General features: G+C 37.0%; 1 protein-coding gene across 2 annotated transcripts in view; it reads left to right on the forward strand.

Moving 5' to 3' along the window:
• Nucleotides 1-25,794, forward strand: part of RNLS (renalase, FAD dependent amine oxidase) — a 313,298-nt gene that overhangs the window by 210,801 nt on the left and 76,703 nt on the right. For both annotated transcript variants that reach the window (XM_017867539.1, XM_017867534.1), the window contains exon 5: nucleotides 19,404-19,577. In XM_017867539.1, the coding sequence (XP_017723028.1) occupies nucleotides 19,404-19,577 (174 nt within the window). The remainder of the gene's footprint in view (nucleotides 1-19,403; nucleotides 19,578-25,794) is intronic.

A 25,794-nucleotide genomic window follows, 5' to 3' on the forward strand; every position in this document is an offset into this window, starting at 1 on the left:
AGAGATCTGCTGTTAGTCTGATGGGCTTCCCTTTGTGGGTAACCCGACCTTTCTCTCTGGCTGCCCTTAACATTTTTTCCTTCATTTCAACTTTGGTGAATCTGACAATTATGTGTCTTGGAGTTGCTCTTCTTGAGGAGTATCTTTGTGGCATTCTCTGTATTTCCTGAATTTGAATGTTGGCCTGCCTTACTAGGTTGGGGAAGTTCTCCTGGATTATATCCTGCAGAGTGTTTCCCAACTTGGTTCCATTTTCCCCGTCACTTTCAGGTACACCAATCAGACATAGATTTGGTCTTTTCACATAATCCCACATTTCTTAGAGGCTTTGTTCATTTCTTTTTACTCTTTTTTCTCTACACTTCTCTTCTCACTTCATTTCATTCATTTGATCTTCAATCACTGATAGTCTTTCTTCCAGTTGATCGAGTCTGTTACTGAAGCTTGTGCATTTGTCACAAGTTCTCATGTTATGGTAGTTCTCATGTTATGGTTTTCATCTCTATCAGTTCTTTTAAGTCTTCTCTGGATTAATTATTCTAGTTATCCATTCATCCGTTCTTTTTTCAAGGTTTTTAGTTTTTTTTGCACTGGTTACGTAGTTCCTTTTTTAGCTCTGAGAAGTTTGATTGACTGAGCCTTCTTCTCTCAACTCATCAAAGTCATTCTCCGTCCAACATTGTTCCGTTGCTGGCAATGAGCTGCGTTCATTTACAGGGGAAGATGCGCTCTAATTTTTTGAGTTTCCAGCTCTTCTGCACTACTTTTTCCCCATCTTTGTGGTTTTATCTGCCTTTGATCTTTGATGTTGGTGATGTACTGATGGGGTTTTGGTGTGGGTGTCCTTTCTGTTTCTTAGTTTTCTTTCTAACAGTCAGAACCCTCAGCTGTAGTTCTCTTGGAGTTTGTTTGAGGTCCACTCCAGACCCTGTTTGCCTGGGTATCAGCAGTGGAGGCTGCAGAAGATAGAATATTGCTGAACAGCGAGTGTTGCTGTCTGATTCTTGCTCTGGAAGCTTCGTCTCAGGGGTGTACCCCGCCGTGTGAGGTGTGAGGTGTCAGTCTGCCCCTAGTGGGGGATGTCTCCCAGTTAGGCTACTCAGGGGTCAGAGACCCACTTGAGCAGGCAGTCTGTCCATTCTCAGATCTCAACCTTCATGCTGGGAGATCCACTGCTCTCTTCAAAGCTGTCAGACTAGGGGCATTTACCTCTGCTGAGGTTTCTGCTGCTTTTTGTTTAGCTATGCCCTGTCCCCAGAGGAGGAGTCTACAGAGGCAGGCCAGCCTCCTTGAGCTGTGGGGGGCTCCACCCAATTCGAGCTTCCCAGTGGCTTTGTTTACCTACTTAAGTCTCAGCAATGGTGAGTGCCCCTCCCCCAGCCTCGCTGCTGCCTTGCAGTTAGATCTCAGACTGCTGTGCTAGCAATGAGGGAGGCTCCGTGGGTGTGGGACCCTCTGGGCCAGGTGTGGGATATAATCTCCTGGTGTGGCATTTGCTAAGACCCTTGGTAAAGTGCAGTATTAGGGTGGGAGTTACCTGATTTTCCAGGTGTTGTGTGTCTCATTTTCCTTTGGCTAGGAAAAGGAATTCTCTTCTCCCTTGCTCTTCCCAGGTGAGGCGATGCCTCACCCTGCTTCAGCTCTCGCTGGTTGGACTGCACCCATGGACCAGCGCCAACTGTCCAACATGCCCCAGTGAAATGAACCCGGTACCTCAGTTGAAAATGCAGAAGTCTCCCATCTTCTGTGTCGCTCATGCTGGGAGCTGGAGGCTGGAGCTGTTACTGTTCCACCATATTGGGCATGCCCCCTTCATCTCTGCAATTTTTTATTGCAATGTGACAAGCCACTCCAAATTTTGGTGACATAAAACAATCATTATATTATGTCCACAACTCTGTGGGTCTGATATTTGGACAGGTTACAATGCAGATGTTTGTCTCTGTGTCTTGGTGTCTGGGGTCTCAGCTGGAAAGACTCAAAAGCTGGGAGGTGACTGGACAGCTGGGGGCTGATACCTTCAGGAGGCATCTTCACTCACAAGTCTGTTGGTTGATGCTGATGTGGGCTGGAGCTGTCTGCCAGAAACCTATGAAGCCTCTGTAAATGTTCTGAGATTCTTCACAACATGATGGCTGGGTTCCAAGACTGAGTCAGAACCAGGCGTAAGTCATATCATCTTTTATGACTTAGCTCAAAAGTCACTGAGTGTCAGTTCTGCCTTAACCACAGACCCTCTTAGATTCAAGGGAAGGGGATATAGACCCTACCTCTTGATAGAAAGGTTGTCAAAGTCATATTTAAGAAGAGAATCAGGGATGGGAGCTATTGTTGCAACCATTTTTGGAAAATCTATCTGGCAAATTAGTTATCAGGAAAAGGCATATTAAATAGCTAGAAACCACTTATCACATATCAGATGGATAATTATTCCCAGGTTCATTCGTTCTTTGGGAAAAAGAGCCAGAGGAGTGACAGAAAAGAAAGATAAGAAAAAAAATCAGGTGAAATTTTAGCACTATTTTTCCCTATTAACTAAAAAACACCTTGGTCTGGGGGAAATTTTTTTGTTCAAAATATTATTTAAACTGGCCATTTTATTAGAATATGAAAAAATGTTTATTTTATACACTCTGCTTAAATAGCAATCCATTTTCACATTTAAATTAACCAAAGCAAAGAATTCCGTGTTACTAATTTAACTCACTCTTCAACATTAAAGCATATATGGTCAAGTGCCACATAACAACATTCCAGTTAATGACACCGGTGGTCCTGTAAGATTATAATGGAGCTGAAAAATTCCTATGACCTAGTGATATTGTAGCCATCATAATGCCATAGCAAAATGCATTACTCATATTTGTGAGGATGCTGCTGTAAATAAACCTATTGCTTTGCCAGTCATATAAAAGTATAGCGCATACCAGTAATACAGCACATAATACTTTATAGTGGTAATAAATGACTATGTTACTGGTTTATGTATTTATCTATACTATTGTAGGGGCCAAGGGAAAACTTCTCCTTCGCCCTCTGAAGGTTCGATGGAAATCAACTGACAAAAAAAGCAGATTAATAAAAGGCAAATTCAAATTAATTTGATTATAATTTTACATGATTTGGGAGCCTTTAGAATGAAAACACAAAGATGAAGGAAACAGTCCATTTTTATACTTAGGTTCAACAAAGTATGTATAGCATGTGCAAATATGATTGGACAACAAGAGTATGATCTAACGCTAATAGACTGAGTGGGAAAACCCAGTAAGGCCTGTCTGTTTAGATTCTTCCTGACCTTTCTGTGCAGCATTCCTTACTTCTGGGTAGGGGGCAGGAGCTTCTCTGGAATGGGGGGTCTTATGACCTACAGTCAAACCAGGTGGGTGAGATAATTTTTTATGGCCAGTTTTTATACAGAAAGGCAGGGGTGAGGTGGGAGTTAAAGTAATATTTTAAAGTTTTGTTTAAAGTAATATTTTTAAGCTGACTTTGGGGAAAAGGGTTCTGGTTTCTATGACGTGCCTTGGGAAGAAGGGACTCTAGTTTCAATGGCCAGCCTTAAGAGAGAATGAGTGGCCAGAAACAGGATGGCAAAAGATCAGGGAGAACCTTTTGCTTCTGAGGACTTCCTTTTGAGGTATTGTTTTCTGACTACCATATTTTTTATCATTATTTTAAAGTGTACTTCTTAGACTTATTTTTTTTTTAAGTTAGCTGTAAAATGGCCTCAGGCAGTTTCTTCAGTAGGTATTCCTAAAGAAGACATTGTTATAGGAGATAACAGCTTCATGTGTATTAATGCTCCCTGAAGACCTTCTAGTGGGACAATATGTGGAGGTGGAAGATAGTGATATTGATGATGCTGACCCTATGTATACCTAAGCTAATCTGTGTGTTTATATCTTAGTTTTTAATAATAAAGCTTAAAAGTAAAAAAAAAATTAAAATACAAATTTATAGAATAAGGATATAAAGAAAATATTTTGTACAGCTATACAATGTGTACTTTAAGCTAAGTGTTATTACAAAAGAGAAAGTTTTAAAAAATTATTGTTTACAAAGTACAAATGTTAAGGAAGCTAAGATTAATTTATCATTGAAGAAAAATTTTTAAAATAAATTTAGAGTAGCCTGTGTGTACAGTGTTTATAAAGTCTACAGAAGGATACAGTAATGTCATAGGCTTTCACATTCATTCACCGTTCACTCACTGACTCACCCACAGCAACTTCCAGTCCTGCAATCTCCATCTATGGTAAGTGTCCATGCACATGTACCATTTTTTATCTTCTACACTGTATTTTTATTGTACCTTTTCTATGTATAGATACACAAATATGTAACATGTGTTACAATCACCTGTAGTATTCAGTACAGTAACATCTGTACAGATTTGTATCCTAGGAGCAATCCACTATACCATGTAGCCTAGGTATGTAGTAGGTTATACTATCTACATTTGTGTAAGTACACTTTATGATATTCACATAATGCAAAATCACCTAATGATGAATTTCTCAGAACATATTCCCATTGTTTATGTTCTTCTGAACATAAATTTAATTGCATTTTTTCCCTGTAGCGTACAGTTGTCTTCTACTGGGAGTCAAATAAATACATTTATAAGATGAGATGAAAATAACAATAAGGATGTGTGCGTGTGTGTGTGTGTGTGTGTGTGTATGTGGAGATAATTTGTGTGCATGCATGCAACACACAGAGAGATGTGGAGAATACACCTTATCTTATATTTGAGCTTTTCAAAGAATATTTCTGAATTATATGCAAGAAAGGAAGAAACTCAAGTGTAGCTAACCTTGTCTGATTTTAGGAAGCCATGCAAATATTATTTCAAAGAGAATTTCCCCATATAAAATAGTTCACCAAGTTTAATGAATAATTTATAATAAATGGTTTGATATTTCTTATGAAGTTAAGTGTTACTCTGTTCTTTTGTATCTTAAGTGCATAGTTTATATGGTAGTATTTTAACAAGACTATTAAAACAGACTTTCTTTTCCAAAATAAAATGTTTTATGTTCTTAGCCAAATCCATTTTGATATTTTTTAAATATTGTGAACATGAATGTATGATTTTATATTGATTTATTTTACCCACAATATTTATATATTGTTAATTGTAGAGTTAACTACACGGTATGTAGGGGAAGATTTGCATATATTTCACACAGCAGGTTGCTATGTATACTGTTATGTGAGTGTAATCCCACTCTGATTTTGGTATACCTGCCACCATAGAAATAAAGCCAGGGATTCAGTGGCTAGAAAAAGACCATGAAGAGTGCAAGCTTTTTCCAGTCATGCCCAAGTAATAGCTGGAGCTGCTTTCCCCACAACATTATCTTCTTGACACTTGCAAGAGAATAATAGATTATTCATTTGCAATTGCTAATGAAATACAAACACCAAGTTAGCAAATTAAAATGTTAAATTTCTCAAAGCGACATTGACTCATCTATATTGCATATAAGAAATAAATATTGTATTTGCTACATCACTCAATTCAATTTCCCAATATGCATTATTTGAAATAGAGGTAAATTTTTCTATGAGGTGCCTATTCTTATTTTCTGCTTTTTTCACTGAAGGGGTTCAGGAAATGCCACCCCAAAATATGACACGTTGGTATGTGTATTACTTTGAACTGAGGACACTTGAGGAACAGTGGATGCCTGCAGAGGCTTCCTCTGAGCTCTCTTTAGTCTTCCTAAAGACAGCCGCCAAAAGGAACCGAACTGTCATGAATTCCTTCCCTGGGAGTCTTATCAATCAAGGAAGATTAACTTCAATCACAGAAGAGACTGGAGGTGGACACCGTGACCCAACAGATTAACACCTATTTTTCTGAGGGCTGCTCCCAGATAACTTGTATTACATGAGAGACCTTATGTCTGCATAAGACAACTTTTATTCACCATACATTTTCTCCCCTTATCCTCCCATAGCTTGTGTTGCCACCATCCCCTGAAAGTGCCAAGTCCCTATTTCTGTACCTCAGGATGCTGTATAAACTTCAATCATCTGATCCTTCTTCCAATCCCTTATTTTGTGGGACTCCCATGCATGCATGTTATTAAATATGGTTTTCTCCTTTTAATCTGTTTTATGCTGATTTAATCTGTAGCCCAGCCAAAGAACCTAGGAGAGTGAAGGGAAGCCACTTTTCCTTACCCTACTGCACCGTCCTAAATCTTTGTGCAAAAGGAGAAACTAGCACAGTGAAATTGTTTCTAAATTAGAAACCAGAGTGTAAATCAGTTCTCACTGCAGGCAGCTCTCAGTTTATGAACTCTCTGTTGGTAATCTGATTGTTTCAAATTAGGAATGGATATTCCCATAGAAATAATGTTTTAATCTGCCATCTCAGGCTTGCCTGAAAAGGTTTATCATTGATACAATAGAAATACTACCATTTGTACAAATGAAAGAGCAATACAATTGAAACAAAGCAATGTTTCTATTTATATTGGACACTGATTATTAACAAAAAGCCAGATGATGAAGAAGATGGAGTCTTTTGTGAGATTCTGAAGGGAACTTCAGGGAACTCTTACTAGTTCATAGTCCTTTATGACATCTAATTTCATTTTAAAAGAATGTGGCTTTTCTTGTCCCTGCAACTCTAAGTATTAAAGCCATTTTTAATTTATTTTGGGAGTTTTTTTTGTTCTCTTTGAAGCTAGGGGTTGTTTTATTCTGTTGTGGTAGAAGTTGGCATCTTGTTCATAAATGGAATAAAAGAGGAAGGGAAGAGAAGATAATTTGGTGAGTTAAGAAGAGATCTTGTGTCAACAGGACAAGAAATTGAAGGGAAGAGCGAGAGTAACAAGACTGGAAATTTTAAAAGGATATATATACTTTAAGAAGGAAACTGGCTGAGTAGTGAGCTGTTAACTGTGAAAACTTTGGGTAAGAACTTGAGCAAGTGTGGAGGAGGTGATTTGTGGTTATAGTGGGGAGTAGGAGGCAGCAAGAGTAAACCATCAGATGGACATCAAGCCGGAATACTTTGCTTGCTGCCTGAGCTGGGGGTAAGTGCCAAGGTTAGTTGCACAGAAACTTGGAAAAACAGTCTGCATGGGGTATTCATAACGTAGGGTGAAACCAGATATGTATGAAAAGATTTCAGCAGGTAACTCAACAATTGTATTCTAAATGTCCATGAAATCAATGAGACTAGCTCCATTTTAATGTCCCTGAGAAGACCCATGTATCACTCACAAGTGTGGGGAGAAAAGTTTGATCTTTGGAATTTGTTCTTTAAGTAATGGAATGACGTCCCATATGTCATCTCATCATGGAGATTACGCCCTAGCAGATGTACGCATTTCCCTGCAAACAAAGAGTAAACAGGTGTGTGAGGTGGGTGTGTTAGGGCAGGAAAGCAAAAGGAGGAATTTATGTTTTGACTCTAAAATGGGAAAATCATGAGTCTTGAATATGTCATAAGAAAGAAGTAAACTACCTACTATGTTCTAGGCATAAGAGGTGCTTTGGTTAATTGCATTAAATTATATACTAACTCTAATTAATAACAGACACCTGGTAAAAACAGATACCTGGTTAATAAGGAGTACTTTTGGATAACTTGGTCTATAACTGAAGTTATAGGTCAGAAGCAAACACCTTTAGCCTATGAAATTTCATGTCTTTCCAGAGATGAGCCAGGACAACTTTTTCATTTTCTTTCTCTTTTGCTATCACAGCTGAATCTCCTTTTAACAATTATACCTTCTTACACCAGTTAAGGCCATTTTATTGAGCTCTTTTCCTGCAACAATAACAATTATTATTATTACTTTTTGCCCCCATTTTGTGTCAGCTGGATATTAATATATAAAATTTCTAATTTTCTAGTCTTCATAACAACCCTTTAAGGTAGGGCATACTTCTACTTAACAGATAGGGCAAACTGAAGCTCAATGATATAAAATTTGTATATCACATTATATTATTATACAATTATTTATACATACACACACAGTCTTTTGCTGAGGGTCAGAAATGCAAATGTTCTGTTAAAGATAACCTCTATCATCAAATTTTTCAGGTTCAGCATTTGCAGTGTTGTAAATCTCAGGTGGGAAATAGGGGAAAATGATTGAAATCTATTTCAATCATCCATTTTCATATATGGAAACAAAAGAAAGATAATAATATGGAAACAAAGATAACCAAGAAAAATGAATATTTTACTAATGTGTGAACACCAGTACATTATTAAAATAAACTTTTAAAACATTACAAAGAAATGGTAGGCTGATATGAAGATAAAAAAATAATTGTGCTTTTCATCAAATTGAGATTCTTGTTAGTTATGAAAGTATATTTTAAAATAAATAAAATGCTGTAGACTTCCACAAGATGAAGCCTGTTGCCTCTTACAGTTTTTATTCCCAAGTTTAGTTTATTTGTTTTGGCTTTAGCTAAGCTTTGTGAAGAGTTGTTATTACGTAAACAGAAAAGAAGCTAGTGGACCTGCAAAGTACAAGATTATTTTTGAGTGTCTTAGAGCTTATACCACCAGATTCTGATGTTTTGCTTCAATACCACAAATTTCACATCTTTGCAAATAGTGCTTTCTGATTTCTAAAACTATAAAACTTTTTAATTAGAATATTAATTCTCCAAGTCATTGCCTTGGTATAAAGTATCTCTAGCCATAAATGTAAAAATATATATCTGTATAAAAATATGAGGTGACATGTAATAAAGTTTTTATTGTTATGGATTTTAGAATGACTATATTGCTCATGAATGGCATGGCCATAAAGTAATTAGATGGATAGGTTGGGAAGAGTGGCTGTAAAATATGTATGATATTCTGTGACATTTTGTATAATAGCACACACAATGTTTTATTTTCATGTTCTTGCCCATCTGAAACTCAGCATTTTTCCCAACAAAAAGAATGATGGCACAATAGTCTAAAAAGTTTAGAATGCATGGAAAATAAGGAAAGCATTTTCCAACCGTATTATTGTGGTTTGCAGACTTACTGTATGTGTTCTGTAAAGAAAACAAGAAAGCCAAATACACTTAGATTTTGAAATCCAAAGAGAATTTTCCCAAGGATAAAACTGATAATAACTAGAGTGAAATTATTCTACATGTCAGTCCAAAATTAATTCTAGACTCTGCTAAGTGGTTGGGAGATTTTTTTATAGTGATTAGCATAGTGCTGGATGCATAGTAGGCCTACAATAAATGTTGCTTGAGTTAACTAATCTTTCATGCTTTCAGAAAACAGTTCCTGCATTTAAAAATGTTTATTTTTTTCTAATCCCATCCTTAGAACATGTTGCTATAGAAACGATTGAATGTCATTTCGGTTTCACAGGACCTCCAGATAAAGAGAAGAGTGGGTAGTTTGTAAAGCAGCAGACTTCATGTGATTGGGAGAAAGTCATAAGATTTTATGAAAAACCAGCTACAGTCACATCTACATAGCTAAATACTCTTTTACAATGGCTGCTGGGACAGAGTGGCAAAAGGCAGTAAAGCAGGGACCAAAGAGAAAACCCTTTTTTCCTTGACAGATTGTTCTTTATGATTAAAGAGATGGGGAATCAGCAGGGATTAGAAAATGCTCCCTGATTGCCAGGGGGAGAGGGGAGAGAACCTGATTAATCACAAATACTGGTAACACACTAACAGTTTGAGCCTTTACAGTACTGCAAAGGCCTTTTGGCATGACATCTGCCCCCAGTATGGCAGGATCACCTGTTTCATCACGGAAGCTGAAGAACTTGCTTCTAAAAAAAAAATGCCTTGTTTATTTTTATCCTACAGGAACAAAAGTCATGATCTATTAAGTATTATTATATTTTAGAAACTTCAGGTGTCTTTATGTTCTTTTCTTTCCTTTTAAATGCCACTTAATGCATTGATTGTTAGGGTCCCACACAATTTGGGAAATATTAAGATAATTTTCTCTTGCTAGATATGAACTTTATTGTCCTATAACACCAATGCTTTCCTTCTGATGACTTCCAAAAAAAGCCAGCTATGCATAGCAACTAGGCAGAATTTACCTGTTAGACAGTGTATTCAAGTCATGATTTGTACTCAGGTTATGATTAGCATTCTCCATAAACACATGAGTATAAAAACAGCTTAATCCTAAATGTTTACCAAAAAATAATCTCAAGTGAGCAGAAGACAATACAAGGAAAGCCACTTCTGTGCCCTTTATTTTTATACAATTGTGGGATAGGATTAAGATTAAGAAATATAATGCTAGAGCAATGATCCAAAATTTGGTTTTCATTCATTTCCAAAGACATATCTTTGAACATTCAGCCTTCTAAAGTAGAAAGATAACCAAAGAATTCCACGATGTACATTAATTTTCAAAATTATTGCCCAAAATACTTTTGACATTCTTAATACTCCGTAAAGTTTTGTTTTGTTTTGTTTTTATTCTCTACTCTGAAAAGTGAAGTGTAGCTGTGCACTTTACTAGACAAAGATGTGTCTTTGATTTAGTATCATCCTGATGTGCTTGAATATTAGGATGCCACCTCTAAAGGCTTTTTAAAAACGTTTCTAAAGTGTGATATACACATAGACACCTCTGAAGGCTTTTAAAATCAAGTACAGTCATGTTGGATTTTTGCAATACACTTATTATGTGCTAGGTATTGTGTTAAACACTTACTACTATCTTGTTTAATTTTTCTAGCAATCTTTAAGGCAGGCAATATTATTACTCTTATTTTGCAGGAAAACAGATGCTTAGAGGGATTAAGTAGCTTGACCAATGTCACACAGATAAATGTCAGAAACAGAATTCAAACCCAAATTTTTCTGACTCCGGAGATGCTTCTCAGGATGAAAGAAATATTTCCTCAGGGAAATCCCACATAGATATAACTGCTGAAGTCTGTCGCCAATAAACTCTAGATTTATTGCTTGCCAAGACTATTTCTAAAACTGTGCTTCCAGCTTTAATGACTTCTATACCTATAGAGTCCAAGTTAACATTCAATTTATTCCAGGTGAAGTGAAACAAGACTGATTCTGTGCTTTTATAGGAAAGGAATGACTCATGAGTAGTAAAATTTCAAACTATCCTGACCTGCTAGGAGAACTGTTTATGGAAAATGGGACTTTCAGCACTATTTCTACAGCCACTTTGGGTAAAGGGGAACCAGTTATTCTGGCTAAGATACTATTGCCCTTGTGTAGCCACAAAGCCCACAGAGCTAGATGGTCTAATATAAGTAGTTGAATTCATGCACAACATTTCTTGACATTCTTGGAATTCACCATAAAAAATAAAGGTAATAACTAAATCAAGAGCTGTTTTCCTTGATCAGAACTTAGTTATAATATGAATTGGCTTCCTAACTTCAGCTGTCCCTGAGCTAAAATGCTTTACATATGGTGGTAAATCAGGAAATTAGCAATCTTCTGTAATTTGCTGTAAACAACAAAACTGGCTGGAGCTTAAAGGCTTTGAGCACCAAGTATCAATGTGAGCAGCATTTACCAATAACTATAACATTGGTAATAAATACCATGATATGCTAAAAACAAAAAGTGTTTATTTTACTATTAACATTAAAATCTTCATAATCATGCCCCCAAAGTCAGTATGATGTGAAGCAAAGTGCATCTGAAAGCAGTACCTTATTTACTTATGAAAAAACAGATGTTTGTAAGTTGCAAAATACTCTTACCATACTCCTGGGCCCATGGATTTGGTTTTAAGAGGTTGATCTCTACTACTGCCTAAGAGTATAATGTTTCTACTTGGCTTCCTAGAAGAAGCTAGATGAAAATACAGTTAAATATTGTTTCGGTCCAGGTCCCAGCAAGCAATAGACGGTATATGTGAAACAGTTTTATGTAAAGAATTTAAGAGGCTGGGCATGGTGGCTTATGCCTGTAATCCCAACACTTTGGGAGGCCGAGGCGGGTGGATGATTTGAGGTTAGGAGTTCAAAATCATCCTGGCCAACATGGTGAAATCCCGTCTCTGCTAAAAATACACAAACACCCACAAAATTAGCCAGGTGTGGTTGCATGTACCTCTTATCCAGTTACTCAGGAGGATGAGGCAGGAGAATAGCTTGAACCCAGGAGGCGGAGGTTGCAGTGAGCAAAGATTGCACCTCTGCACTCCATCCTGGGCAACAGAGTGGGATTCTGTCTCCAAAAAAAGAATTTAAGGAAGGGGTATTCACAAAACAGTGGGCAGGGGTAAGGCAGCCAGCCAGGGATGTTGTGGCACCTAGGAACTAGTAACAGCAGGAAGCCATTACTAGTCCTAGGCCTAAATGGGTAAGGGAAGAAAAGGTTACCAATGCCCCATGAGAGTTGGAACTAGGGGAGAAGAGCCACCTGAAAGGAACTTTAGCTCTAAAGGAGCTCACCATTGCCAATACCTGGCAAAGCAGGATGGAACAGGAGGAATCAATATTCCAGCCTCTGTCTCCTACCTGAGAATCCCCTGCCTATATCACCAATTGACCAAAACCTTCCAGAAACCAGAACTCTAGGAATTCAGCCCATAAAGGGGCCAGTCTCCCTGGGCACAGATCAAAGCAGAGAAGGGCAAGGAGTGGACATAGGAGAGCAAGAATAACCAGCATAAATAGACTTCCTGTGTCTGTTCAAAGAAAGAAGAGTCACGGGGAGGGAGGAAAGAAACTGATTATCCTTGTAAATATTATATACAATACTAAAAAGTAAACAGGAAAAATTGTATAACATACAATAAATTTAGAACGCCAGTATCACCCATTAATATAAATCAATTTAATAACATGAAGAATCTAATAGACCAGTTAGCAAAATGACATGAACAGATTGCTTGCAAAAGAGAAAATATATACGGGCTTTTAGTCATATGAAGAATGTTTAGTCTTACTATATTAGAACCAAAGCGAGATCTATTTTTCCTAGCAAATAACAAAAATTACTTAATATAAGCAAGGAATACAGTGAAATGGGTCTTTTGTATACCATTAGTAGAAATTATAAATTGGCATAGTATTTCTGAAAAACCATTTAACAGTAATTCCACTTTCAATTTCTATCTTAAGGAAATAATTAGAAACATAGATAAAAATCTGCACAAAGATGTGCATAATAGTGTTAATTATAATAGAAAAAAGGAAACGAATGTTCACCATTAATGAAATGATTAAACAAATTATGTAACATACATTTCATCAAATATTATAGAGGCATTAAAATATTTACAATTGGGGCTTTTGGTCTTACGGTAAGCAGAAATTCAGTACGCAAAATTATATGTCCAATCTGATCACAACCATGTTTAGAGAAAACTATCATAATACTAAAGGAAAACATCAAAATGTTACTTGTTTATCTGAATAATGAAAATATGGTGATATTTTTACCTTTTCCTCTTTATATCCTTGCCTACTTGCAACATTTTCTGAAATAAGGATATATTCATTGATATTTATTGAATGTCATTGTTCACTAGTCACTGTCATAGGACCCTGACATACAAAGCTCATGAAGCACAGTCTTTGCCTCAAGTTGCTTACAATCTAGTGTCTTATTTTTATATTGTCATTTCTAAAATAATAGGATAATAAAGCTATTGTTTATTTAATTAGGGTGAATGAGGGGAAGTAGCATTCAATATATTTGGTCTCTTTCTCTCACAACACTTTTCAAAGCCAATAGGAATCCTGGCTGCGTATGACTCTAAAATATGTCCAAAATCTCATGAAATGTAAACTAATAAAGCTTTCAGGAAAAAAAAAAAAAAAAACCTAAGAAAACATCTTTGTGATCTTGAAGTAGGCTATTGGCAAAAAGATCTTAAGCAGGACACAGAAGTGTTAATTATAAATGAAAACAAAATAAGTTGGGCTATATTAAAATTAAAACTGTTCATCAAATCATACTTTTAAGAGGGTTAAAAGGCAGGCCACTCAGGAAGGAAGTTTTAAATAAATTCATATTTAAGATTCATATCCACGATATATAAAGAACTCCTGTATTGCAATAAGAAAAAGACAGCCCAAAAGAAAAATAGGCAAAGATTTGAACAAGCAGTGACAAAAGGATATAAGAATGACAAACATGAAAGAGTTTTCAAGTATTAGTCACCATGGAATACAAATTAAAACCACAATGTAATAGTATCTCTACATCCCAGATTAAAAAGACAGATAGTAGCCAATTCTGGGAACAATGTGGAACAACTCAGCTTTCATACACACCTGGTGGAAGTACAAACTGGTACAATCACTTTAGAAAACCATTTGGCAGTATTTACTAAAACTGAATTATGTGAGCTCCTTCATTCCAGAATTCCAGTGCTAGAGAATCACATACATATGTTCTTCACATTAAATATGTGATAACCAAAATCTACGAACAATCCCAACATTCATCAACAGTGGAATGGATAAGTAACGTGTAGTATATATGTATAAGCAATACTGTCCTACAATTAATTAACTGCAACTACATCTAACAACATTTATATAACAAACATAATACTGAGTGAAAGAAACCAGACACAAAAAATATATACCATATCATTCTGTTTATGTAAAGTTCAAAAACAGCTAAAGTAATCTATGATGTTGGAATTTAGGATTACTGATGACCTGCAGCAGGAAAAGAGTGCCTGGAAAAGGAGCAGAAGGTAGCTTCTGGGGTTCTGGTAATGCTCTGTTTCTTGATCTGGCTGCCGGTTATATGGGTGTGCTCACTTCATGAAAATTCGTCAAGGCATAATTTTCTCTACATATGTTAAACCTCTATTAAAATTTGCATTATACATATTATATATTTATGTACACATATATTGTGTGCATGTATGTGAAATGACAACATTTCAACAAATGAAGTGTTAATGAGTTAATTGACTTTTATTAGCAATTCATAAACCAGGCAGCATCCAGTCTATAAAACAGACAAGAGCTCCACTGGCCATGAGGTCATGGCCAGTGAATAGGTTTAATAGAGAACTCCACTGGCCATGAGTTGATTTTTGTAAGGAAACTTGAGCGGGAACAAGGAAACATCTAGTGCAAAAGGTAAATTGGTTAACATCCAGTTACTAAAGGTTACTCTCCTTGTATGGATTAAAGCAGTGGGGACTTGGTTATTATGCCTGCTCAGCTCAGGTTGACTGGGCCCTTTGGATTGGTTGTTGTGGATTTCCTTTTTTTTCTTTTTTTTGGAAAACTGACCTTCTCCCCTAACCTCTCAGGTCGGATCTTGCAAGTAAACAGCTTAGGTTTTGGTTTGGTGATCAGGAACATTAGCATGAGTGACTCCAGTTTAGGTTGGTCTGTTGGGACCTAGTGCAAGATCTTAGCCCAAATCAATAGCCTCTCACAATTTTTATTTAAGAGTATATACACATATGCACAAATACACACACACACACACACACACACACACACACGCCCTATATATTTTATCCAAACTGTAGCCACTTCTGGCTTCCTCTACTGTTCTCTCTAATCAAAGACTTCTGCAAAAGCTGCTTGCCCCAGTTCCACTCTTGCACCCCTGTATCTTCACCAGTAGCCAGAATGAGAATTTTAAGACAGAAGGAATGCCGTGTCTGTCCCTGGCTCATAACGAGTAGTAGCTTCCCATGTCAGTCCAAATAAAAACATCAGAGGTAACACATATCCCTGACAGTCTATATAAAATAACCTCACTCAAACCTGTTACTTATCCCTTTACCTGCTTTATTTTCCCTTATAGCTGTTATCACCAACTGACATACCATTTACTTGATTATTGATTTATAATGGCCTTTCTGCCACTAGTATGTAGGCTACATGAGAGCAAGGACTTTCTCTTTCTGCTTTACAGCCCTAACGTCTAGAAGAGTGCATGGCATAAAGTAATGGAAGGATGGATGGATGGATGGATGGATGGATGGATGGATGGATGGATGAATGGATGAATGGATGGATAGATTGATTTGATTGTCACCAAAAAATGTAGAAAATAGGCAGAATATGTATTATTAACCTTCTTTTATAGGTTTGAAAACTAACAGAATAAAATTACATGAGGAAACAAAGAAAATGAAATATTTGCTCAGTGTTATTCAGGAGTACAGCCAGGTCTTCTGTTCCTCTCTCTCACTCTCCTCTTCTCTCTCTTTTTCTCCCTCTGCTCTTCACCTCCCACAAACCCACTCATGCACACAAAGACACAGGCACAAGGAGAATGAAATAAGCACAATTTTCCTCATTAATGAAAGTATGCATGTGAACTACTCTGTTCACTACAATTTTTAGCCATTTTACTCATAGTCATAAAATATATTTTATATTATTTATGTATGTGTAAGATATATATTATGTAACATATCTTACATATATGTGTGTGTATGTGTGTTTGTGGGTTATATAATCCTATTGGATTATATAATCCTATTGGTTGAGAATTAAATGAGGATGACAGCCAGGTAAAGATTTATTACATTGGAATTGGGCCTTTTTATATAAGCCTTGATTTGTGGTCATTTGTCCTATTTGAAAACATGATAAGAAAGAATCTATTGTTTTGCTTGCCAAAATATGTGGGACCTAGGGCTAGTTTCTTTAGCATTTTGCACTAGAAACTTTTTAAAACAAAGTAAGATGTTTTTTTAAGATGCTGCCCGCATTCCAACAATAAAAAACTTTTAAGGCGCTGAAGACAAAGTTTTTGTCAGTGAATGTCCAGAAATTGTGATTGTTTCAGTCAGAAGTCTCACCTCCCTGTTCTCATAATGAATTGTAGAGCCCCTGGAATAGACAAGGGTGTGTAAGGTTAATTGCTCTTTCTATATAGATATCAATTACCTTTTCAAAGGGCTACCCAGTGGGATTTACCACTTGGCAGTTTGTCTAAAAGCTAGCAAAAAGTAGGGGGATGGGGAGAGGACTGATTTGGTTGTCAACATATTGACCCTTCAGTGTTGGTTAAAAAAATAAAAGTTTTAGGCCCTTTCAGTTACTAAGTAGCTAACTACACAGTTTTGTTTGGTTGGTGTGTGTTTTTTTTTTTTTTAATTTAAAAAATGGGAAACAGTGATTATGTGCTCAGCGGCTAGCATTAATATGTTTCACCTCCTCCCTCTTAGAAAACAGTAAGTATAACATCAAGCCACAACTTTAAAAGCAGATTAAATTAAAAAATGAAGTTCCAAATTCATTGAGTATAATGAGGCCAATGTCAGATCATTCGTTCATCAAGTAGTTACAGCTTTTAATAAGGCAGAAAATTATAGTTAAAGGGAAATATGGCTTTTACTTATGAATACAAAATAGCCATTAATGTCAAGGAGAAAGCAATGCCAAAGTTTATTCTGAAACTCAGACTTGCAGAGGAGCAGAGGAAAGTATAGGGTTATAAGAATATGTGTGTAACTCCAATGTGGGAGCTCTGACTTCATCTTGACCACACAACTTGGAAGCTGTGTAACCTAAGGCAGGTTAGTTAACCAATCTGAATCTCACCTTCCTGGGGATGTGAAATGAGGATGGCTTTTGTGAAGACTAAATTAGGTCATGGTTGTAAAAATGTTTTGTAGTTGAAATAATGTATAGGATTATTACTGTGCTATAATAATTTATTGAATCCCTTTCCTGCCTCTCTCTGCCTCCTAAAGCCACTTCTGTAATTTTTTTTTTTTTTTTTTTTTTTTTTTTTTTGTGAGACGGAGTCTTGCTCTGTCCCCCGGGCTGGAGTGCAGTGGCCAGATCTCAGCTCACTGCAAGCTCCGCCTCCCGGGTTCACGCCATTCTCCTGCCTCAGCCTCCCGAGTAGCTGGGACTACAGGCGCCCACCACCTCGCCCGGCTAGTTTTTTGTATTTTTTAGTAGAGACGGGGTTTCACCGTGTTAGCCAGGATGGTCTCGATCTCCTGACCTCGTGATCCGCCCGTCTCGGCCTCCCAAAGTGCTGGGATTACAGGCTTGAGCCACCGCGCCCGGCCACTTCTGTAATATTTAACTAAAGGTTTGCTTATCCCTACTGTTGTAGATTAGGATATTTTACCCCAATTAAATGAGAATTAATTTAAAGGTAGGGATATTGGAGATAGAAAGTAAAAAGTGGAAAATATGTCTTCTTTCCCCACCTCAGGATGGAACATTATCCCATTTTCCTAAGTATGTTTTCTTGTCCCATTTTCCCAAGTATTTTTTCTATCTATAGTAGAAAAAGTCACTATTTAATGAACACTTATTATATGCCAAGCACTGTGCCACACATTATTTCATATAATCCTCACAACAAACTAATGCATTCTGTACTATTATTGCGAGTATAGGCAAGAGAACTGTAATCAGAGCAATTAAGTAGTTTAACCAGTGTCACATATCCAGTAAGTGGAGAGTCAGGATTTAAACCTAAACCTACTCAATTCCTTTTCCAGGCTTTTCGTATTATTTACCTCCTACATTTCAACTTCTTTTGTGAAGAAGTTGACAAAGACATTATTTCTTTGCGTGTCTGTATTTGCCTTTCTATCCCTTTAAAGTTTCATCTTTGGTGTGCTTGTAATGAGTACGGAAGGGACCTGTAAGCAAAGATGACTAAGGTGTGGTCCCTCTGCTTAAGGAGCTATTATAATGCACTGGCAGAAAGATGACAGGTGAACAAATCACTCTATGACATGGAGCAATTTGTGTGTGTGTGTGTGTGTGTGTGTGTGTGTGTGTGTGTGTGTAGCAGTTTTTGTGTTCTTCAACTTTTAAGTTCAGGTATACATGGGCAGGATACTCAGGTTTGTTACATAGATAATCATGTGCCATGGTGGGTTGCTGCACAGATCATCCCATCACCTAGGTATTAAGCCCAGCATGCATTAGCTCTTCATCCTGATGCTCTTCCTCCACAATGCCCCCATCCCCAACAGGCCCCAGTGTGTGTTATTCCCCACTTGTATCCATGGAACAATTTAAGAGGTCATAAGAGATAGAGCATCAGCCTCCTCATCTGTAACTTGGAAATAATACTCTACCTTTTAAAATTATTATGATAGAGTGAAATGCTTATGTCAAGTATATAGCAAATACCCTGACTTGTAGTAAGGGGTCAGTATATGGAATCTATAATGTTGCCAGACAGTCCAAGGACTAGGATACCAGAATAGAAAAGCAATTTGGAGCCAGATTTTGAGAACCTTGAGTGCCATTCCAAAGATTGTGAACCTGCAACTTCATAAAAACAATGTGCCAAAGTTAAGAATTATTCCAAAAAGAAATTAGAGCTGATGCTATTTTACATTACCTTTCAAAATTCATTGTAAGTGAGATGGAGTTGGTAGAAGCTGTTGTAACTGATTTAAAGGAGTTTTATATTTGATGTACTAAAAGGAAAGATGATATTTTTAAGTTTGATGCCTTTTATTTTTTCTTCCACAGTAATTAGTGAATGCCAAAGGCAGCAACTGGAGGCTGTGAGCTACTCCTCTCGATATGCTCTGGGCCTCTTTTATGAAGCTGGCACAAAGATTGATGTCCCTTGGGCTGGGCAGTACATCACCAGTAATCCCTGCATACGCTTCGTCTCCATTGATAATAAGAAGCGCAATATAGGTCAGTACCCCCATTATTTCCCTTAAATACAGTAACAATGGTGGGTGTAGATCATGAAAAATGCTGTTTAATTGAGTGTTGCCATTCTGAACAGAGCAAGCATTTAACTCCAAGCCACAGGGGATAAAATTTAATGTCACATTTGGCCAGTAATAAAATACACAGTGAAACCGGCAAAGTTTTTCAGAATTTCATTCACCACATGGTTTATATTACTGAGTTCATGAAAATAGTGTCAGAAGGTTTAAGATTTCAAAATGACCCAAGTTCTATTTCTTTAATATGGATGCATCTATATGCAAATGTATCTCTCATTTGTTTCTTGGTGAAGTTTGTTTGGTTTGGGTATTTTTTTTTTTTTCTAATTTGATAAGTGCTGCTCTTCCACTCCCTCAACTGGAAATTAAAGGAGAATTTTACTATGTTATGAAAATCCTTCACTTCAATATAATTTTATTGTTTATTTACATTTCATCTGGGGGAAAATGATAAATTTACTTTAGAAACAATGTAACGAGTAAAATGTTTCATGAGAGCTTTACTAGAATGTGATAAATCTACACTCCACCCTTTTGTTGAAGATAGTTATAAAATTAGATTTGAATTGTAAGAAAACATAACTGATTCCTTTTAGGCAAAAAGGTGAAAGTGTATTCTCATCTGTAGGATTGCAGTGATCCCTGAGATGCTGCTTTTTGTGGAATAACCGTAGGATGTAAAATGACTAAAACTCTTGAATCGTCCTGTCAATCTGTTATGGTATTTTATGGGACAGTGATGGCTTCACCAAGCCATTAGTTAGAAGTCTGGCTTGATAAAATCACCAACTAACATCTCTCGGCTCACCAGACCTTCATAATGATAGAACTGGGCTGGAGTATGGTTTTTATATCAGAGCTCATGATCTTAGAAAAATGTTTCTTTTATAACTTAAAACTCCCTTAGGGCTAGACTGTTTATGTTAACATGATACCACATATATGTACAATCAGCAGATCATGAAATGCCTTAGAACTGCAATGGACTAACGATTTTTAACTCTACTACTGCTTTATTCTGAGAAAAGAAGACTAACCCTTGATCTTTTCATGTTATATGGCATGAATTAGACATTATCCTTTGTGTATTTCATCATAAGATATGATATCTGTCAGGGTGTATTCAGTTGTATATAACAGAAAAAAAATTTAAACTTGTTTAACAGCATAAAGACATTTGTTATATTATCTACTATGGACTGAATTGTGTCTCCTCCATAGACATAGGTTGAAGCCCTAAGCCCAATATGGTTGTATTTAGAGATGGGGTTTTAGGCGGTAATTAAGATTAAATGAGGTCCTAAAGGTAGGACCCTAACCATGTAGGGTTGATGGCCTTATAAGAAGAGCAAAAGAGGGAAAGCTCTCTCTCTCTATCCTGGCTTGCATATACCATGTGAGGACATAGTAAGAAGGCAGCTATCTGCAAGCCAGGAAGACAGCCCCAACTAAGAGCCAAATCTGCCGGCACCTTGATCTTGGACTTCCCAGCCTCCAGAACTGTGAGAAATTTCTGTTGTTTAAGTCACCCAGTCTATGGTATTTTGTTATAGTAGCCTGAGCTGACTAATAATACATTCTCTAAGGAGAAGATTGGAGAGACTTCAGGGTTCATTGATTCAGGAACTGAGCAATATCTTAAAAGACCTAGGTTTTGTCTTTCTTGCTCTCTTCCACTCTCAATGTTGACATCCTCAGAGGACTGGCAGCAAGATGACAATAGCTATTGCATTCACACTGAACCTAACAACATGCTTATGAATGAAATGAACTATCACTGGCTCTGTTCCTTTCTAAGAATCAAGGAAATCTTGGGAGGCCAAGGCGGGTGGATCACGAGGTCAGGAGTTCAAGACCAGCCAGGTCAACGTAATGAAACCCTATCTCTACTAAAATTACAAAAAACTAGCTGGGCCTCGTGACAGGCGCCTGTAATCCCAGCTACACGGGAGGCTGAGGCAGGAGAATCGCTTGAACCCAGGAGGCGGAGGTTGCACTGAGTGAAGATCGTGCCACTGCACTCCAGCCTGGGCGACAGTGTGAGACTCCGTCTCAAAAAATAATAATAATATATACTAATAATAATCAAGGAAATCTTTACAGAAGCCTTTTGATCGACTTCTCCTCATGTGTCACAGACCAAAATTGGATTACTTGAGTGCTCCAAAACCAGGCACTGGCAAAGAGGGTGGGAGCAAAGTGGTAAGCCTACACAAGTCCAGATCTAGTCCTGAAACTGGTACTAGGATCATCTTTCCTTTAGTTATGAGGAGTGCTATCTGAATAAAATAGAGTTTTGTTAGGAGGAAGAAAGGAAGTACTAAATGCTGGATTAGCAATCAATAATGTCCATTATCTTCAAGTAGAGTCACATCTTATATGGGAGGTAAAGTTCTAAAGTTGTCACATAAAAAGAGTCATGTATATTCAAAATTACCTTCAAAGTTTCTTAGAACTATATGACATTTTAGAGAATGATGTAACATCTTTCAGTAAATTCAGTACAACTATTTTCCCAACATTCAATAGATTTCTGTTTCTTTGGTGAAGCCAGATTAAAGTTGGTTTGGATTTGTAGGACCCAGTGATATTTTCTACTATGAAAGGCACACAGGAAGGAAAGAAATAACAGAGTCATATCTCCTAACAGACTATAAATCTGCTATAAAAATGGAGTGGGGTGGTGGGTAAAATCACCCACAGTACAGTGCAGTAATTTATAAAATTATGCAAATTTGAAAGAGTACAACATAAAAGATTAATAAATTCTCTCATGTGATTGGAAGCATTTGAAATAATAGAATTTAAATTTTTTTTTATATCAACAATCATACAATATTTAAAGGAGTGGGCTACCTGAATTGGAAACCATGTTTTTGCTACAGCCCATGGTGGTGCCACTTCAGCAAGCAAAGAAATGCCTGCTTTTCTTTGACAGCTGTATGGGAAATTAATCTTCAATTATGCAAGTTTTAAATTAAGTGATACAGAATGCCAGTAATGGCATTTCATAACATAAAATCTAACTGCTTTGCATTTAAACTATTTTTTTCTCACTATCTGGGGGCCAGGAAATGGGTCTAGCTGAATTCACCTACTACAAATGCTCATATAATGTAACTTCACTGTATTTTATTAATATTGATATTTAACTAGGACAGTAAGAGTTGTTTTTGTTTGTTTGTTTGTTTTTTGTTTTGTTTTGTTTTGACAGAGTCTCGCTGTGTTGCCCAGGCTGGAGTGCAGTGGCAAGATCTCTGCTCACTGCAATCTCTGCCTCCTGGGCTTAAGTGATTCTCCTTCCTCAAGCTCCCAAGTAGCTGGGAGTACAGGTGCCTGTCACCATGCCCAGCTAATTTTTTTTGTACTTTTAGTAGAGACAGGGTTTCACCAAGTTGGCCAGGCTGGTCTCGAACCCCTGACCTCAAGTGATCCAACCGCTTTGGCCTCCCAAAGGGCTGGGATTACAGGTGTGAGCCACTGTACCCAGCCAGGAGATGTTTCTTTATGCCAGTAACTCTACCCCACACCCTTGCTTTATGTGGGGTGTTTGATTGAATCAAGAATTAATACTACAACATACATACACAACCAGTCAAACATTTGTGTTCCATCAGGGTAGAGAAGCAACAAGATAAAGTCTGGCATGATTGAGACCACAAAATACAGTCAGTTGTTAAGTCTGGAAAAGAGCTAGAGGATATTGAAGAAGCCTAAAGATCAAGGCACAATCATTTGTTAGAAGTCAGGAATAGGTAGTACATGTAGAAAGCCACAGCCAGAACCAAAGTTTCCTTAGGCAGAGGGAGTAGATTCCAAGATGTACTAGACCCAACTTTAAGTAACAATAGTTATGAACATGCCCCAATATCCTTGTTTGTGTTTCCCAAAATGTGTTCAGTGGAACACTATTTCCTTGAGTTGCTCTTTGAAAAAGGGCTCTGTCATCAAACAAATTTGCAAAATACTACAGACGTTTGTTTTGGAGAATCTCAGGACATGTTATCTTATTAAAGGATATTCCTACAGAAAAGACACCTTTTTACTTCTTTTAATCTAGAATTTCCTAAATGTGCTTGACCATGGGTTATTGTATTTCAGCACCAAACCTACTAACATCCCATAGAAATGGTTCCCAAGTATACATTTGAGAAACACTGACTTGATGTCACCTTTCATGCTTCACACCTGGGCAGGAATTATAGGCCAGATAACTGGAGTGGGAGGTCTGGTCCTGAAGGCATCAATTGGGAAATACTTGAGATTTTTTTAGAAATGAGAGAACCCTTGTTGCCAATGAACTCAAATCTTCATGGAGTTAAAATTTGAGAAAATTTATGTTAAAATAAGGTGTTTATCATATTACCTTGGGTAGTTTTTAAAATTAGTAAGCTTGGCGTAGTGGCAAGAATTGGGACTTACAAGACCTAGATTCAGATTCTGGTTCTGAAAAATGCTACTTTTGTACTTTTGTATAGGCCTTGTATTTGTAGTGCTAGTTTTTGTAGTAAACATACCTAAAACCTTTAATGGCCTGAACATGACTGAGGTTTATTTCTTGCTCATATAAAGCCCAAACAGGTGTTTGTGATTGGTAGACAGCTTTCTTCAAAGCTTTATTTAGGAACGCAGGCTCCATCCATTTTTTGACTCTGCAAACTTCATCAGGTAACTGAGTCAGTGTACTCATAGACATCAATCTGTGGATGGAAAGAGGATGGAGGAGAGCCAGAGGAGTTTTTAGGGGTAAACCTAGAAATGGTGCACCTCAGGTGTGCTCACATTCTGTTGGTTAGGACACGGTTATGTGACCACACTTATTTGGAAGGAAAGCTGGAAATGTAGTCTACCTATATATGTAGGAAGAAAAAGTGGATTTGGTGAACATTTAGCCAGTTTCTACTAAAACATTTGGCATAAATCGTTCTGTAAAAGGGACAGATTAGACCTGTGTGAATGATAAATAGGTTTCAGCACAACTGAGAATCATTCAATAAGTAATTGCCACCTGGGATAACAACTAAGAATGATTCCCAGGCTGGGTACAGACTCAGTAGAAAAAGATCTGCCAACAATTAGCAATGTCTGTCATGTAGAGGGCATAAGGAATAGTGCCACAAGTGAGATACATTTACTTCTGAAGAAGATCTCTGAGCTCCATCCCAGGATCTTAAATTTGAAGTTAGACTGTCCGGGAGTCCAGACTCAACTTAGCACCACTGACTAGCTGTGTAACTTTGGGTAAATTAAACTATCTGTTGCCTCCTTAATAAGATGAGTAAAATAATACCATACCATACCAAAGGGTTACTGAGAATTAAATGATTTGAACATATGAAGAGCTTTGCATGGCATTTAGAAAGTAAGTCAGTATTTATGGTACCTATTATTATAATTAACAATTCCAGTCTTCAATTTGGATATTATAGTCTCTGAAGCAAAGGGCATAAATATAAAAGTCTAACTTAGGTGAATGCAGCCTCTGTTACCAGTACAGATAGGAGTTAGGGCAGCTTAAATAAATAAAATGAGTAAGCAACCCTGAAAATGATTGATCAGAAATTTAGCATTCTTTCTTTTTCACCATCTGGAGGAGTGTTAATGATCAATAAAATAGCCAATAGGCAGCAATCTGAGGCGATTAAGGCAATCTGAATTCTAGCGATGTGATGGCCAATGGACATAATGACATAGTTTTCAATATCTTATCAAAGAAAATAATCCAACTTATCTTAAAAGAAGAAAAGCAAATGAACAAACTTAGAGTTTATTCATAGAGTTTATCCTTGCAAGAATTTTATTGTTAGAATCTCTGAGTAACAAACACTAATATATAATACCTTTAATGGCTGTTTTGCAAAATATGCAGGAATGTTATTCCATATGACTATTTATTACATCAACTCTTTATAAAAACAAGGACATAATATGAGATGTTATAAATAATTGGGATGGTCCTGTGACTTTAAATCCATTCACGTTGTGACACTTAAAAGAGTTCATGCTTATTCCAGTTAAACAAATAGCCATGAAATTTATAACACAAAATAGTCCGCTTAAGAATTGAATGAACATGGAACTATTTGAACTTTCAGAAAATGCAATCCAGACCGGTAAAACTTTATAAGTAGAACAAAAAAGGAAGACCAAGAAGAGGGGAAAAAGAAAGAAGGAAAAGA

The sequence above is a fragment of the Rhinopithecus bieti genome, unplaced genomic scaffold (assembly GCF_001698545.2).
Source record: "Rhinopithecus bieti isolate Rb0 unplaced genomic scaffold, ASM169854v2 scaffold_53, whole genome shotgun sequence".
In the NCBI taxonomy this organism is placed as follows: Eukaryota; Metazoa; Chordata; class Mammalia; order Primates; family Cercopithecidae; genus Rhinopithecus; species Rhinopithecus bieti.